The 16649-nt window shown below is 35.6% G+C and overlaps 1 protein-coding gene across 11 annotated transcripts in view; it reads left to right on the plus strand.

Annotated features, from left to right (window-relative positions):
* LOC132915142 (AMP deaminase 2) overlaps positions 1 to 16649 on the plus strand; it is a 32271-nt gene that overhangs the window by 602 nt on the left and 15020 nt on the right. For 4 of the 11 annotated variants that reach the window (XM_060974850.1, XM_060974852.1, XM_060974853.1 and 1 more), the window contains exon 1: positions 15641 to 15840. Coding sequence is in view for 6 of the 11 variants with exons in the window: in XM_060974844.1 (XP_060830827.1) it covers positions 2182 to 2318; positions 12237 to 12414 (315 nt within the window). In the remaining 5 variants the exon portion in view is untranslated. Of the gene's footprint in view, positions 1 to 672; positions 688 to 733; positions 840 to 2181; positions 2319 to 3950; positions 4164 to 8037; positions 8262 to 11560; positions 11677 to 12236; positions 12415 to 15640; positions 15841 to 16649 lie in introns of those variants that run through there. The other 7 variants (XM_060974845.1, XM_060974844.1, XM_060974846.1 and 4 more) reach the window with 6 other exon arrangements.

Below are 16649 nucleotides of genomic sequence, written 5' to 3' on the forward strand. Positions count from 1 at the left end.
AAAATGTTTAAAATAAAACTTGTAGAAACATAAAGATGTTTTATAGAGATATTTACAAATTTTGCTTAGTTAGGTGATGTCTAGACGTTTCTTTTATATGTATGCATATATATACATACATATGTATATGTATTTGTTCAGTTAATTATAAGTGTATAAGGGACTCCGAGATAAATTCATTGGTCTCTGATATACTAGCCTCTGAATATACTTAAAGGTTATTTGTTGTCAATTAATATTTTTGTTATTTACGCTATTTTACTTTGCTACACTATTTATCATTAATACTGTCAAGTTTATTAATAGTATATTTACTATTGATACTTTTAATTCGTCGCTTTGATCGTTAATATGATGATTTTCTTATTTTGTAAGTTTAAAATTTTCTGAAAGACATCTAATTCGCTATCGGACGAATATGGTTCCAGCATAATGATGTTCCTGTCCATAAAAGCCGTCGAAAAACACTAAATGATGTGTTTTTTTATAATTGGATGCCATCAATTTCGAGTTCGGCACTTATAAATTATCTTTATTTATATGTATATTTACAATATTTACATATATTATATAGTATATATTTATAAGATATATGTATGATATGATGTATATTTACAAGATATTACAATCTTTGATAATTATCTGGGATATCTGCCAGCAAATTACATACTAGAGTAATTTTAGGAGGTGTAAGTATCATTTCATTACTGTATATTGTGGATTTTCTACGAAGGAGGAGAAGTTTAAGGCGATATTGCTCTATGACTAGAATTAGATGATAAATATGTATGAAGAAGCTGGAGATGTCTTGCTTGGAGCTGGGATCGGCGATTGGTATCGTAAGTAATGTTTCCGTAGGCTTAGTACTTTTCCAATCTGAAATTTACACGCGTTTTTCTAGAAACGTAATTCTTTCACAATAGATAGATAAAATTTCACAACAGTGTAGATAAAATTTCAGAAATTATATGGCCGATTGCTCTGAAATTTTTATAGGTTATTCCATATATTATATGCTATCTCAACGGTAGCAAATTTATACTTTTACATTGTTTATCAAAAACTTTTTTTTTAAATTCATGAAAATTGTTAAATTTTGCATCGTTCATAGAGAAATATCTTCTTAAACGATGATGATGACGTCCAATAATCTCGAAAAATCAATATACATATACCATAATTATAGGTTACCATACCAAATAGACCTATAGGTCGATGAATTTATTTCGAAACATGTTACTCACCTATAATAACTAAACGACCTTTTTCGTTTATAGTGTATTGCTTTCTACATTTTGTCTTTTTCTGTTTCGTTATCTTAATTTTTTAAAATTCTGCTTATATTTATTACGTAAACCGATCTGTGGAGTAAAAAATGAACAGCAAGATAAACAACTATGAAGATTTATAAACATGATTTAGACTTGCGTTCATGATAGCGATATTTAACGGATCCCGAACTTTTAACAAGCTTGATTTATCACTTGGACGGTCGATTACTTTGACCAGATATGTGCCGGATGAAAAATGAATTTCACATAGAAAAAAAACGTTATTAATTATGACCTTATCTATTTATTTTACGTGAAGTTTCGTTAATTAACGCCATAAATTAATAATAATGATTTTAATGATTTTACGTAAGTAAATAGTATGAAGTACGTTTTTTATGAATACTGTTAAATATAATATTATATACTGTTCAAAAGAATATAGTATAATAGTATACATTACCACTGAAAACTATCCAAAAAAATACACTAAATTTTGTGTCGTTTAAAGGACTGCCAACAACGTATGCTTTATATAACACAGTATAGTGATCTGACCTCGGAGGGTATCGAAACTCTTGACTATCTCATGTAGCCAGATAACTTTCACGGGTACTCTAACCGTTACCCTTAATAATATTTACTAAAGTATTTACATACCAATTAATCGGGACCAGGTGTATCCAATTTTACATGGTTCAGAGAATGAAATGTCCAATTTCGATCGAAAAACGTTTCATTGGAAAATAAGTATATATGCCAATAGATGTCAGTAACATATAGTTTCTTATGACACTATCGAGTTCGTACCTTATCTGCAGCAATTTGTTGCGGTATCGCATTATTCATCTACTACATAAATTGATGTTGCACTGTGCACAGAGAAAAATCAAAACGTACATGTTTATAGAAGAATGGAAGATCTGGTAGGTGTGAATGGCGTGAAGGACGTAAATGGTGGAACCAATAGGATTTATTACGAATTAGACGGCGAAGGTGATGCCGACAGTTCGACAACGCCACGCAATGTCGACCACCATCGTGATCGTAAGTTTGATTGTAATATTTTATCATGTCATTGAACTCCTATATGTGTGAATTCTTTTAGAGAAGAAAGATATACCAAACGAATATTAATTAATACGTGTGATGTACTGGAACTTTTGCACACCACTGCATCATAAGCTATACATATTCCACTTTGTTGATCGGAAGATTTGAAGTACCTACGCTATTATTATTCGTACTTTGTTTACAGTAAAACATTTTAGTTATACCAAAAGCGTTATTTTTTTTTAACGCGTTTGCCGTATGGTCACCATCGAAGCGTAAAGTACACTTTATTAAATATGATGCTGTAATTTTAATTCATCCAAGATATGGATAAACATTTTCGACAATAATGTCGTCGCTTATGCTAGCGCTGTAAGCTTGAGTGCATAGGTGTGAAGATTGTTATCTTTCCAACATTTAGGTTCTTAAGGATCGATAAACCGTTGTGTGACGCTAACAACCGGTTTTGTTTTAACTGGCTTTGATAGCGTGCAGAGCGTCTCCGTAATAAATGTTCTCGCAGCTTAATAATAGCTCGAATTGACAAATTATCCTATTACCGTTCCTTGTCGTACTTACTTACTTTTCAGCCGCGTCGTTCGCATCGATCATTCGCATCCTGCATGCATCACGAACAACATGCGTCGTTAACTTACTCTCTTCGTAAAATATATTCGAACATTGTCTCGCCTGACCATTTTTCGACCTTTTCGGAAACGAAAAATTCTTGCTGGACATTTAAGAGCATCTCTGAAAAAGCAACAAATGTTATTAGCGTTATTAGCGCAGTAGAAACAAGGTCAGATAGGATACGCGTTTATACGATCTCTTCTTCGTTGCTTTACTGTTCCCTGTCCATTCCTCCAGTGGGTCCTACGCGTTTATACCGTTCGTTCAGATAAATGGAGTTCTACTGTACCATCAGGTAATGTTTTTGAAATTTGGCATAGAGCCTACATCCCGTTTGCGTTCTACGTCGTCCTCTTTCTCGCCTTCGCGAAGCTGAATAGTATTTTTGCCATCGTGCGAACATCCTCTGTCTCTTTACTGTTGCGTTAGCTGGACTGTTCGAGAGTTTTACTACGTGCATAGAAACGAGAAGATAACTCGTAGTCGTTTAATTATCCTGTTTAACGACGAAAAAGCGACGGTCACATTTTCTAGTGTTTTTCCACGTTGTGAATGGTCGATATATGAATGCAAAGTTCTCTGCCAATAAGCAGTGTATTACGTATTGGTGTATTCGTATCACAAGCCACATTAACTACATATGTAATTCTCCTATGACTCGCGTTCGGTCTATCGTTTAAGGTCATTGGGCTGTCAAACAAACGTGTATGCATTTGGTTGCTTCAACGTTTAAAAAACTGTAATAGATTGGAGTGGCTTTGTGGATTCCGTGTGCAGCTAATGGATAACGAGCAATATTTGTTCGAGTATTAAACGGTTAGCACGGTCGTGTCATAACATGGAATAGTCTAACTGTAGTTAACTTGACGTTATAAAATTCAGTTGTTAAACGAACAGCGTAATAACCAAGACGAAGAACTCGGTACAGCGGACGAAGCATAGTAAATTGGTGAACTCGTTTCGAAGGTAGAACATCTTTCACGCGAGGATGTCTGTCTAGAATATAAACATATACTGTATACGATATACCGCAGTATCAATTTTTAGAACTTAAATTACCCAGAATTAGCATCGTGAGTGCTACGTGAAGCGTCTGGCGGTTATATATAAATCGAATCATGTCAAGTAGAGGCGTCACCTCGACGGAAAACGACTTTTTTCATTGCCTACCGAGACTACCCAACTTTCTCATAGATCCCGAGGATGAAGGTAAACATTGGTCTTTTCTATTTGCGACTTGCTAGGTTTATTTTGTATAAATATATGACCAGACATCGTAACTATTATAAGACGAATTTTTAAAAGTTATGATGTAAGAATTATTATCTTTAAGTAAGAAACGTTGCTTACAGATAACCTTTGTAAATGATGGAATTTTTTTAATAATCGTTATAAATAACAGAAGTTTTTTTGATTATCGGTAATCATCGTCGATGACAAAAATTTTATTCTGGTTAACATTACCCAAGAAATGTACGATATCATAATTATTTATCGGTGTCCTTCAACTGTTTACTTCTATCCCTATTACATCAATTTCTACGTTATTTAGCTAATATTTATCACCAAATTTTATGTATAAATCGCAGTTTCAAAAGAGCTTAATCTCCATCATTTTTTGCTTTTAAATAGTATATCATCGACTACTATCCTGTCGTGAAAGACGAGTTTGAGATACGTGGATAAATTAAAATCAAACGTGATACGCTATCGCTACCTTATATACACATTGGCATATATTATTTTGCGCCCGTGTGGTTAACACACGTAATTTGTCGGTATCTATGCTTTATCTTTACGTATTCGAAGAAACAGGGAGTTTCTTCTACTTGAAGCGATAATTTATTCTGTCATCAAAAGTCATTGATATCGATATATCTACTGCGTAATAATTCATCGTTGTAGCAATTCATCTACTTTTCGATTTTGGACAATCAAACCTTTCAATCATATTCCTTTATAACGTTATTTACGAAGGATCTTGTAAAAAATTTATGTCTGATGTAGAAAAGGTCTTCTGAGAATTTTACAACTCTGAAATTGTACGTTCTAGCTGCATCGTTCGATATAACTTTACGTAAGTGCAGTGGAGGTGCTCGAAGTGTGACAAAGCTAAGTAACTGGAAGCAATTACCGTTTAAAAGATTTCTCGTAATTTCCTAGAAGGAATTTAATCATGTATGAATCAACGTAGGAAACAATTAGTAAATCGCATCTAAATAGAAAAGGTGGAAATGGAAGTGTTATATATATCATAATTATTAGGGTAATTGCACCTAATATGGAACAGCTGATTTCTAAAGTCTCTCAAGAAGAGAAACATGCCTTTTTTCCAACGAAGCTAATGTTAAAACGCGACAAGATTAATGGCTATTCGTATGTTAATATTAGGTCGTCCGAAAAGTTCCTTTCGTTTTATAAGGAAATAATGGATGTACAACATTTTTCGTTTTATATTATTTTATCGAATTACGTATGATACATTTTGTTCTGTCAAAATAAAGATCACAACGTTCGACAGATTAGGTTTCATGCTTGTATAAAGATGCATCGTTGTAAAAGACGTGTCTGTAAAAGAAAGACACCTTTCGGACAACCCAATATATTGTGTACTATGCAAAGATTTAAGAAAATTGAAGTCGCGGTAAAAAATGTAAACAAATGCGACGAGAAAAAGACGCTGCCTAGTATAGTCTGTAGAACTGGTAGCTAGAAAATAAATATAATTCTGCAACACGATCGGCGGTAACAGCATCATTGACATGTTCCATGTTACGCACGTTCAACGCTGATTGTCTTTAATTGTATTAATTAATTGAGTTAATTGTAGGTTCCATATTTGGTACATACATACGTTTGCATATGCGAGGACAGAAGATGTACAAATCATATTTTTAAACGAATCAACATGCACGATACAGGCGGTGTCGCCTTGATGTAATAGCGTCCGATTAGCGGCTTCTGCTTTGGAACTTTTTGCAAGTTCAGCCCTGGCATTGAGGTCCTCAACTATGTATCCTTATCTCATGAGATACGAATGTGTATCTCTACGAGCGGGTATCCGAGTTTTTTGTCTATCAGGTTATCTCATAGCAGAGTTGCCATTGCCAGATGACCCCCTTAATCTTACTCCCACTGCCACTGCCACCATAATATATAAGTCTTTGGCCAATACGCGAGCTTCTGATTCTGTTAAGAGTGGCTGTGAGAGTAGGGAAACCGCTCCTCGAGTACGATGTGAGAAACCTTCCGACGGTCTTGCTGACGAGTAATCCACGTTGCTGGGTGTCTTAGAAGTTGGAGTTGTCTATTCACAGGTTTACAGGTCTGTTCACAGGTAAAATCTTTGTCAAGTGCAGATATCCTGTATCAAGTAAGTCTAACGTCATTTAGTCACAAAATGAAAATATTTCTCGCTATCTTTACAATTTCTTAATTGATCTTATTGAAATTTCGTTGTACAAATTACTTTCTTGAACAAAACCGCTGGAACGTGTAATGGCGTATCAGTAAAATCTGAAAGTGCAGATATTTCTATTTTAGCTGCGGAATCTTCTATTTTTAACAATTTAACGATATTTAAAGTTTTGGCAAAGTTAATTGAATTTAGAAGTGAAAAGCACGATATAATTATAGCGAGGATGATTCGTATGATTTTGGCGTATGAAAAATCTGTAAATCGCATACCTGTACACTTGCGCCAAGTGCCTCTATCGATCTCGTTTATGAAAAGCGGCTTCTTGGCGCTTAGGACCAGTCTTTGGTCGAGTGCCAGGATTTGATTTATGAGTAATGAATTCTAAACGGGGAGTTTCACATTTTTGTTAATAATTAAATGTCTACAGATAATAAAAGCAGAATAGAAGCTCGTAGCAACTCACTGGCTAACAATTATATAACCAGCATATACAGAGAAGGCTCTGAAGAACTCATCCCAGTAGATCTGATGGACCGATAAAGATCACCAATTGCAGGGTATCCGCGTAACGCGACTTTATTTTTCTGCTATTTGCGAGGCCATGCAGCGAAAAATTTTTTCAACTGCACTTTAACGGTGTCGAGTATACTGCAAATGACGATAAAAAAATTCCGAAAATAGTTCGTTTTCATAGCGAAACCAAGGCCACCCATGTTTAGCATAAATGGGACCATTTATTGCTTTTTCCATGAGATTGTAGAAGCTTTACGTTCAATTTGAGAAGCATGTTACATGATAGTTTTATTAACTCAATACTAGGTTTACAATAGTAACAGTAGGTTAGTTTAACCGACTTTGGTTAGAAATCACCGTTATAAACGATCAAAAAACTTTTGGTTACCGATAATAATCAGGACATGTATATTATATATTACATTCTTATTTTTGACTCACATTCTTTAAAACTACACACGTGGTATGTATATACATAGTTATACTTTGTGTATAAATATATATGCATATCGTGTGTAACTACATGTGTAGTTATAAAGAATGTGGATCAAATGAGAATACGCAAGCCAAGTAAAAACATTATGTATATAAATATCTATATATATATATATATATATATATATATATATATATATATATAGATATTTATATACATAATGTTTATATATATATATATATATAATATATATATATATATATATACACACACACACACACATATATACGTGTGCATATGAAAATTCCACGTGTACTTTTGTTACATCATTAGTGACCATCGTTAGAGATATAAAATTCGCGTAGTAGTTAACATATTAACGAATGATTCCTGTGCACGAATGAACACCGCTAATAATTTAGGTGAATAACAGCGGAAGCTGAGCAGAAAGGAAAGAATGCACATATCTTATGAGGTTATGAGAAAACGTGCGATGGCTAACGTTTCTTGAGAACTGTTTCACAACGTTGGCGTGCGTGCGTTAACGGCGCTACCAGAAAACACGGTTGCGCTAGTGTTAGAGGTAGAGACGTACATGCAGACCAGCGAGTGTGTGGTCGTGCGTACCGATTCTACGACGTCTACCAAGTGCCAACTGTACGCTACAGTCAGTGTATTCGATACTCGCGACCAGTTAATGTGGTCAGTGCCCTCTGTACTACGAACTAGGAGTATCGCCTTTATTTTGTAGTTAATCCCCACGTTTTTGACTCATTTTTTGACGCATTTAACACGAGGAAAGCTGAAAAACTGTTTTGTGTTATCTTTCTTCGGAAACGGCAGTGTACTGCCGAGTTTTTGTGATATTATAATTGAAGAAATCGTTATTAGTATTAGTGGTCGGAAGCAAAGAAAGTGTGAATTTATTTGTGTAAGATTTGTCCTGTTAGAATTCTGATTTTCAAAATGTCGATCGTCCGTGCGATAAGTTTTGCGTATACGTGTGAAATTCTCGTACTTTTGCTGAAACAAAAGACGTCGTTGTCTCAGATGTTAAAGTCACGTTTTTCATCTTCTCGTTAATTATTCATGTAGCTGCCTCACGAACCAATATTGTTTCTCGGACATCATGGTTAACGTGGTATTTTTCCGAAGCGTTACAGGATTTTGTATTAGAAAAACTTGAAGGATTTTAGTTTGATTTACAAATACTTTGCGTCTTACTCGTGATATTAAAATAATTCAATGTGTCATATCTTATCTATAACCGTAACTAAAGAAAACACGTAAACGATTCAAAGCAATTTATCTTTAGTAATCGTCTGTGTACATACATATCTAATTTCTAGATTTTGGATACACTCCAAATGAAACTGTCGAAGGATGACTCATGCGAGCAGACATTTTTTCTGGAAATAGTTATTCACGAACATCGGTATCGCTGACTGAAACTAGTAGAGCTACTTGTATACGAAGATTCTTGTTTAAAGAACAAAAATAGTACACTCACGATTGAATCGGAGGTACTGCGCAAAAAATGAAACGTCTGTTTGTTGACATACTCTTGTTAGTGTGAGCCGACAGTTTGTTACGGCTGGGAACCGTGCATTGGCAAAATTACTTGTCTGTATCGGTTGGTAGACAACATAAGGCAAAAAAGAATTCGCTGTACTTAACGCGTGCAAACAGCCGTTGCCCTTTTGTCTCGTGCTATTCTCCACGTTCTGTTCTATTAATACTGCTCATTTGGTTTTGTAAATTTGACGTAGGTCATGGGTCGTACTTCATTTTCGCAAACAATCTCTGCGTTAATATATCAAATAAGTCCCATTAAATTTGTAGAAAAATTTGTCAAGAAAAGTCTTTAGGAATTGTTTTCAAAACAAACTTGTAACTATCCTATAAGATGTTTGATAGGTGTAATCTTTGTAGCGTAATTTCCAACACAAACATCCCACCAACTAATACATATTGGTTACTTTCGTCATATGTAAATAACCAAGCGATGTGATCTGAATCGTATTTTCATTCCATGGTATACCTATATATATGTGATAATACGTATCCTTCGTTTCGCAATAGTTGTGAGATATGTGCTTTGTTTGTCACGAAAGCGGTGGCTTGTTTAAGGTTGACTGCTTTCTTGGGAATTTAAAATAAAAGTCTCATTAAAAAATGCCGTTATCTTAAACTTAAACCGATAGAATTTCTTCTTTCTCTATATAATATCATTCGCTCATTCAGTTGACTTCTCTGTTTCCACTTCCTGTTAAAATTTAGTTTAATCCTAAATTAAACTCTGATTCGAAACATTACAAGTTTTCTTTAATCGCGCTGAATTATTCAGAACGAAGTAGATCTTATATAAGTGTTGTCGCTTGGTGTAATTAAGGTTAGAATCAATTTTGATACGCAAGTTCCATTTCGTGCTACTCGTAAGAAATAATATTTCGATCGGAGAACGGAAGTAACAATTATTTTAAAAATTAAGAAAGAAAATCATCGAGAGGAAGTTAATTTTTATTCAAATGGAAATCAGCTGTCGTTAAATTTTGCAGAAATTTTTCGAGCAACGAAGTTGTAAAAAAGATATTAAGATTTATCCGTTTTGGCTATGTACAACCAGCCATCGATATTGATTACTCTTAACCTAGACAAACGAAACTTTTGTCACCGATAATAGTTAGTCATAACTGAAAACAATTTCACTTGTCAATAATGGTTATTCATAACGAAAAACAATTTCCGTCATCGATAGTGGTTACCAGTAACCTAAAAAATGTTGGTCCTATATAGTATTCACGATCAAAATCGTTCAGAGGCAGATATTAATTCTTACGCCGTAACTTAAAAAATTTAGTTTATAAAAGTTATAGTTTATGGTTCCAATTACTTTATTTATCAAGTTGACTGTAAAAGCTGTAAATTACAAAAGGTGATTAAATTGGATACATTGTGAGAATGGACTTGCGCGTAAGTGCACTCGCGTATAGCCTACATCTCGAAACAAAGAATTTCGTTTCAGAAAGGGAAATATTATAAACGCGTGTAAATTTGGTTTACGTCGTTTACGATGAAAGCAAAATCAAATAACGATTGTCACGCTGTCAAGGTTGCTGGCGTATTGGCGTCAGAGAACTGCAACGTGTTGAAAGATTCGGATTTCCAAAAATAGTACTCGAACTCTGAAGAACAACATACACTTTGATTTAACTTGACTTCAATATTGCATATGTAAACAGAAAGCTGTTGCAATTTGTGGTTGGACTTAGAAATAGACTTTGGATGTTTATGCAAATTTATGGTTTTATGAACATGAGAGGAAGAAACGGAGCTTACTAGAGATTTTCCTCGCATATTATACAGGGTGATTGTTATTCGTTTAAGTACAGGTATATTTTCATTAATTGTTCCTTCGAAAAGCGAAGAAGTGAAAAGCTAAATACGATATCGTTATCGATATAATACGTATCGATAATTGGTACAACTTTCCAGATACGCTAGAGAAATGCAAATAATATTTTCGTAGAAATATGTACGTAAAATTATTATATAACGAAAATCGGGACTTCTCGACGATGAATTAACGCGTAGAGATAGTTGTGGTTGAGATTATTGTTTACACTTCTCAAACTACTCGCAAATCGAATCTGCCTAATAGTAAAACTGTCAAGTCAGTTACAGTGGCTGGTGCCAGATTCTTTGTTTTTGTAAATACCGAGAACATGCAAATATTTTTAGCGATATTAACGTTCACCTTTATTCAGATAGAAACACGGTTACACATATTCATTTATTTTTGTCATGTTGCTTCAGTTCCAACTAATTACGTGCAATATATTTAGCTACACATTAACCAGTTAGCTGTTGCGACTTCTTTGAAAAGCGTGTACTTAAAATATATACTCGTCAAAACCAACTAACTGGTTAAAAGTCGATGGTTCCAGTATCACGATTATCGTTTTCTTTTGTGATTATTCGATCGGTAAACGAACGTTCGGATCTTTTATTCGGTATTGACAAAGTCCGCAATCATTTAGTTGCCAACCCAATAGTTTATACGGAGAAATTTGAATTATTCTAATACGACATATACACATTTGATTACTTTTTTTTAACTAATTGATACCGATTTGTATTTGTAAGTAAACAAGCTGCAACTATCGTAGACGATCGACAGATTTGAGTAGAAATTGGGGAAATCATGTTCGATATTAGAATTCTGGCGAATCTTTCTAGGCGTGCAGAACAAAACCGCACGATGGTGCTGGGTAGCGAAACTGACTACTTGTCTGGATATAAGCGAAATTCTGTTACGGAATGGTTGCAAAAAACGGGGCAGGTGGAGAACGATGGTAATTTTCTCGATGCAACGTGTATGCTTGCTGCGTTTACGTTAAATAATTCGCGGTTACGGTGAAAGCGTTTTCTAGTTTACAGCGATAAACTACGCACGCTGAAACTTACTTAGCAATTTGCATTAGACATACATAGAAGCGTACGATCTTGTTAACCGAGTTTCGAGGTATTACCGCTAAACCAGCGGTTCTTAGTCTCTCGTTAATCACGTTTATTCTAAGTAATTTCCTGTTGTCGCGTATATAATAATCCCCGTTTCCACTTGATTCAAACTTCGAATACGTAAGATGCCTGAAATGTTTAAAACATTCGTCGATCGCTCATCGACGATCTTAAAATTTGTAGAGGAGATATTCGGTCTAAATAAATAAAGTTGCGCGTGAGCGTCACACCGTGAAGTGTTTGCGACCATTTGGGGTCCGCGGACCAGAGATTAAGAACCGCTGCACTGGACTAAACTCGTTTTAAGGCATTTTGCATTCGCTTTCGAGGTATAATAATACGTTTAGTATTAAACCTTTTCTCTACTAAAAAGGGACTATGCTTTTCATTACAGGAAGCGAAAGTCCGGTGTTTGGTCTGGAAGGTGGCGGAACAGGTACAGGTGGTGGAACCTCCTTAAGACTTGTACCGCACGAATTGCCCAATGAAATTTCTGCCCCCTATGAGGTGCCACAATTTCCAATCGAACAAATCGAGAAGAAGCTTCTCATACAGAGGCAATTAACCGTCAAGTAAGTAACACGTTCGTACTTTTCTTTTCAAAAATGAACTTTGATTCGCGCTAGCGATCGTGCTACGATCGGATAACGTCTAATCAGACATCGATAAAACTTGTTTACACGTTTACACGCAATGAGAGCAGCCACGGTATAGTCCAGGCGAATTAGATCTGAAATACGCCAGTTCGTAAATTGTACGAATCGTACGTGGAAAATTTGGAAGTACGATAACCTACTGGTCTTCTTACTTCTCCAGTTCTTTGATTATTGTACTGGAAAGTTCATATATCGGTTTTTGTATTTTTCCACTCGCGATAGCGATAAAATGTATTTGCTTAATTTGATATTCAGTTTATTCGAGCTTATCCAGACGTTATTACAAATTATCTTGTAAGTTATGTAAAATGGTGTTCTTCGTTTATCTCTTATGATACTGCAAATTAAATTAAAAAATTGTAAGAGTATGTTCAAATATGTACGTGTAATCTTTACTTATCAAATTAGTCTACTTAAACATGTCGCAATAACTCTATAGATTCGGTGTAGAGACGTTTATTTATCGACATAGATTTCATTATCAGTACTGATAATTCTTCAATCACGTTCTGTATATATGTCTAGTTTTTTATTATATCTTAAGGTCTTTTTATATCACGTAGGTCAAAAGTAATAACCGGAGAACTTTTTTCTTATGTTTGAGCAGTTTTCACTGCAATTTTATAAAAATGGTAATTTTTCTTGTAAATGTTTGAAAACTGAAGATATTACGAGTTTGTTGAACAGTTTGATAAATCGATTTCCCTGCTCCAGAATTCATGAAAATTCAACGTCGAAACGAGGTCATTCTTTAACCCGTTGCAGTAGTTATGTGTAGTCGCGATACAGCCCTTTTCAAAGCGTTACTGAGAATAGCGAGAGAAAAGCATAACGAAGACGATTTTAAACAGCCTCAAGCCACAGCGTACCCGTATTCTCCAAAAGATTTAAGCTATGCTTGTATCGTGACATTAACCAAAAATTTTAGTAACGTAACTCCAAAATTATCCGTTGTATGTACATTATATAACAATGTATAGGACACGATACTTGCTAGAAAATACTACTTACTCGAGTAACATTTATTACAAGACACGCTTGAAGTAATTTTAAAAACTACAAAATGAAATAAGACTTACAATTACTCCAATACTCGTAGTAAACATTCATAAAATTGCTGGAATATACTACACGTTACAATCTACTACTACTACTACTATTACTACTAAGTACAATTAATCATATACTACATTAAGAATACAAGTATTATACTCTTGATACAGACTTAAATTAAGATAGATAATATATTTGACTATGCTTTTAAGATTACGTTTAATTCTTCAGTTTAAGAATTTGTACACTTTCCAATTTGTAATCTTTTATTCGCTGCTGAGAAGAAATTTCCCTTTTCCATCGTCTAAAAAGGCCTGTAATCTTTTCCTGCCCTAGACGTTCATTCTAGAGGTCATTTCTTGCTTTTAAAATAGAACACCGGTACATTTCCTTCAGGACATTCTATTAACGTTGAAAATTGCACTTTTATGCGATCCACTTGTGAGTCTCGTGTTGTCTTAAAAAGACGTAAATTTCATTGCAATGCGTTTTTATAGGTGGTCAGAATTTATGATCTCTTTTTAACTGCCGTCTATAATTGGGATTATCTACGAAGGTGCATGTACCTAATTCAATTCTATTCTTGGCTATTACTCTTGTTAGTTCCATTCCATGCCTCTTGATGCGAGTGCTGAAGCTTCTGAAAATAAATTTTCAGTTGCGCTCAATTTCTATTACATTTGCTTGCTTAGACCAGGTGGAAAAAAAGAAAAAAATAGCCGTCTAACGAAAGGTCGACAAGTATCCTTAATAATATTTCATTTTTATCGTTCTTAGATTTGTGCAGTAATCTAAAACTTGGAATAAAACTTCTACTAGAAAGCATGAGTTTACGACTCGACTAATTTTTTCACATAATTTGCCGTTAACGTATTCTCGGTACATGCGCTATTACGTTTGCGATTAAAATGAGCACTGGTAAAATTATCTCACACGATAGATCTTAGTTCGTATGCAGTAAAGTAGCGATCAATACTGCAACGTAGATCTATCTGGTTTACCGTTTAATCTGCTGTGGTTACCATTGTAGCTGGTGTATTTTGTGTAATGTATAAGATGTGACTCTAACTAATGTCATGCATTATATATATATTTATATTAGAATCAAGTGCAGTAACGGTCTGAATTTTGGAAAAGCGATGACTTAATCTTCGTGCTTCGTGCTTCGCTACAACTGGCTCATTCATCTCACCTTATTCAGCAGTTTCTGACGAAACACGACGTCGTGCGATTTCGTCAGCCTCCTGGCTCTCCTGCGACTCCCGATTACATCCCCCAAATTGAAAAATCCTTCGAAAGGAACAGAATTTGAAAAGCTAACGGATATAAAACTCGAAACTTGAAAAATTCAGCACTCGTTCGAAATTCAACTCTTCGATCTCTCAATCTTTCGAAATGGACTTGTAGTTGGAGTCGCGGAATCGTGGCTACCGACTACCACTGGATGTAATTATTCTTGATCCATTCATCATCTGCACTAGTATACGTATAGTATACGTAGTAACGCATATTCGTTATCGGTCATTTTCTATATCGTTCTTTTGTCATGACTCTTTGACGATGCTCCCAATAACACGCTTACGTTTATACGACACTTTTTCCTTATCTCGGTGCCTACAGAACGCAACGACAACGTTTGGCCGAGACAGAACCGGGATAAACAAATACAGGATATAACTTTCTGCGAAAAAATACAATCGAATTACAAGATAGCGGATTAAAGGATCTGCGATGGTTTTGTTGTTTGCGAGGATCGCAGCTACGCATAGCGGAACATCGTGGCGCGATGAAATTGATTTTCAAGAGCTGCCTTGTGACGATACGATTGCGTCGCCTGTTACCTTCGGGTTAATTCCTAAACGATTGAACGAAAGCTTCTTTATAACGATAATGGTGCTAACGCGATTAATCGAAGCAGCGACAACCTATAGGGGCTACATCGAACGAACTACGTGTTCGCAATATGGACAATGTGGTTGCTTGGTGGACAATGAGCGAGTGGCGAGATTCGGTGTGGCGCGACGATGATGGCGTGGCAGTGGCATAGACGTGGGGAAGGGGTTAGGTTGGGGTTAGGTTCGCGAGCAGCCTTCATGGCCGGCCTTTCAGTAGTCGTAAGACCATCGTGGTGATAGGAAGTGCGCGACGGTATGCTCTGCGTGCAACTTAGATCGTTTCCGGTACGCTATCAAGAAATATCAGACTCGTGTTGGACGACCGCATGATCCCCGGTCGGCTTTACGATAGCCTTTCATGACCTCGCCACGAGAATTTCCGAGGCTAGGCTATGTGAGTTAACGTATCGATTGACAGAAATTTTACATTCGCGGACTCTCGCCGCGTTTACTATGCCGTGACACCTTCGAATTACGCGTTACAGATGTATCGACGAATAACGAAAGGGAACGGAAATAAGGCCGAGCCGCCGTCTCTTCCTGGTTAGACGTTCGCGTTCGCTTAGTTTCCCGTCCTGTGCAACGATAAACCGTCGAGCGAATCCTCAACGACATTTTGACACTTAAACACAGTGGCTCGTGAAAGCGTTCCAAAACTTACCACAGAATCCTTATTTACGGCAATATCCTGTACATTATGCGTGTACGAAACTTTTCGACATTTCGTTGGCACCGTAGACGAGTAGACTGTGGATTTTCACGGAAATTCGTGTTCTTAAGGATATAGCTGAGAAAAAAGAATCTCTAGAATCGTAGAAAGCAGTGTACTTTGGATATTTTCTTATGGTTCCTCGTATTATATTACCGAGTTGTGCAAATTTGTATTTTCAAATGAACGATCTTTGCATAAAGATCCGCGGTCTAGTAACGAGACACGACTATCGTGGTTACGATAGTAAGATTTGAAAGCAGTCCGGAAATGTATGTAGAGAAGTTAGAAAATATTTATTGCAAACATACACTTGTTAGCGAAAACTTAGTATACAGGACGAATAAGTAGTCTTACTTATGCCATTAGCGCAAAAGACAGTTTCGCTACATATTGTGGCTTATTGATATAGCGAATAATTGACCATTCAAACGGACAGTACGCTTGCACTACGTATCTTCCAACTTCTACATACGTTTTTAGATTTATTTATC

This window comes from Bombus pascuorum, chromosome 16 (assembly GCF_905332965.1).
Source record: "Bombus pascuorum chromosome 16, iyBomPasc1.1, whole genome shotgun sequence".
Taxonomy (NCBI): Eukaryota; Metazoa; Arthropoda; class Insecta; order Hymenoptera; family Apidae; genus Bombus; species Bombus pascuorum.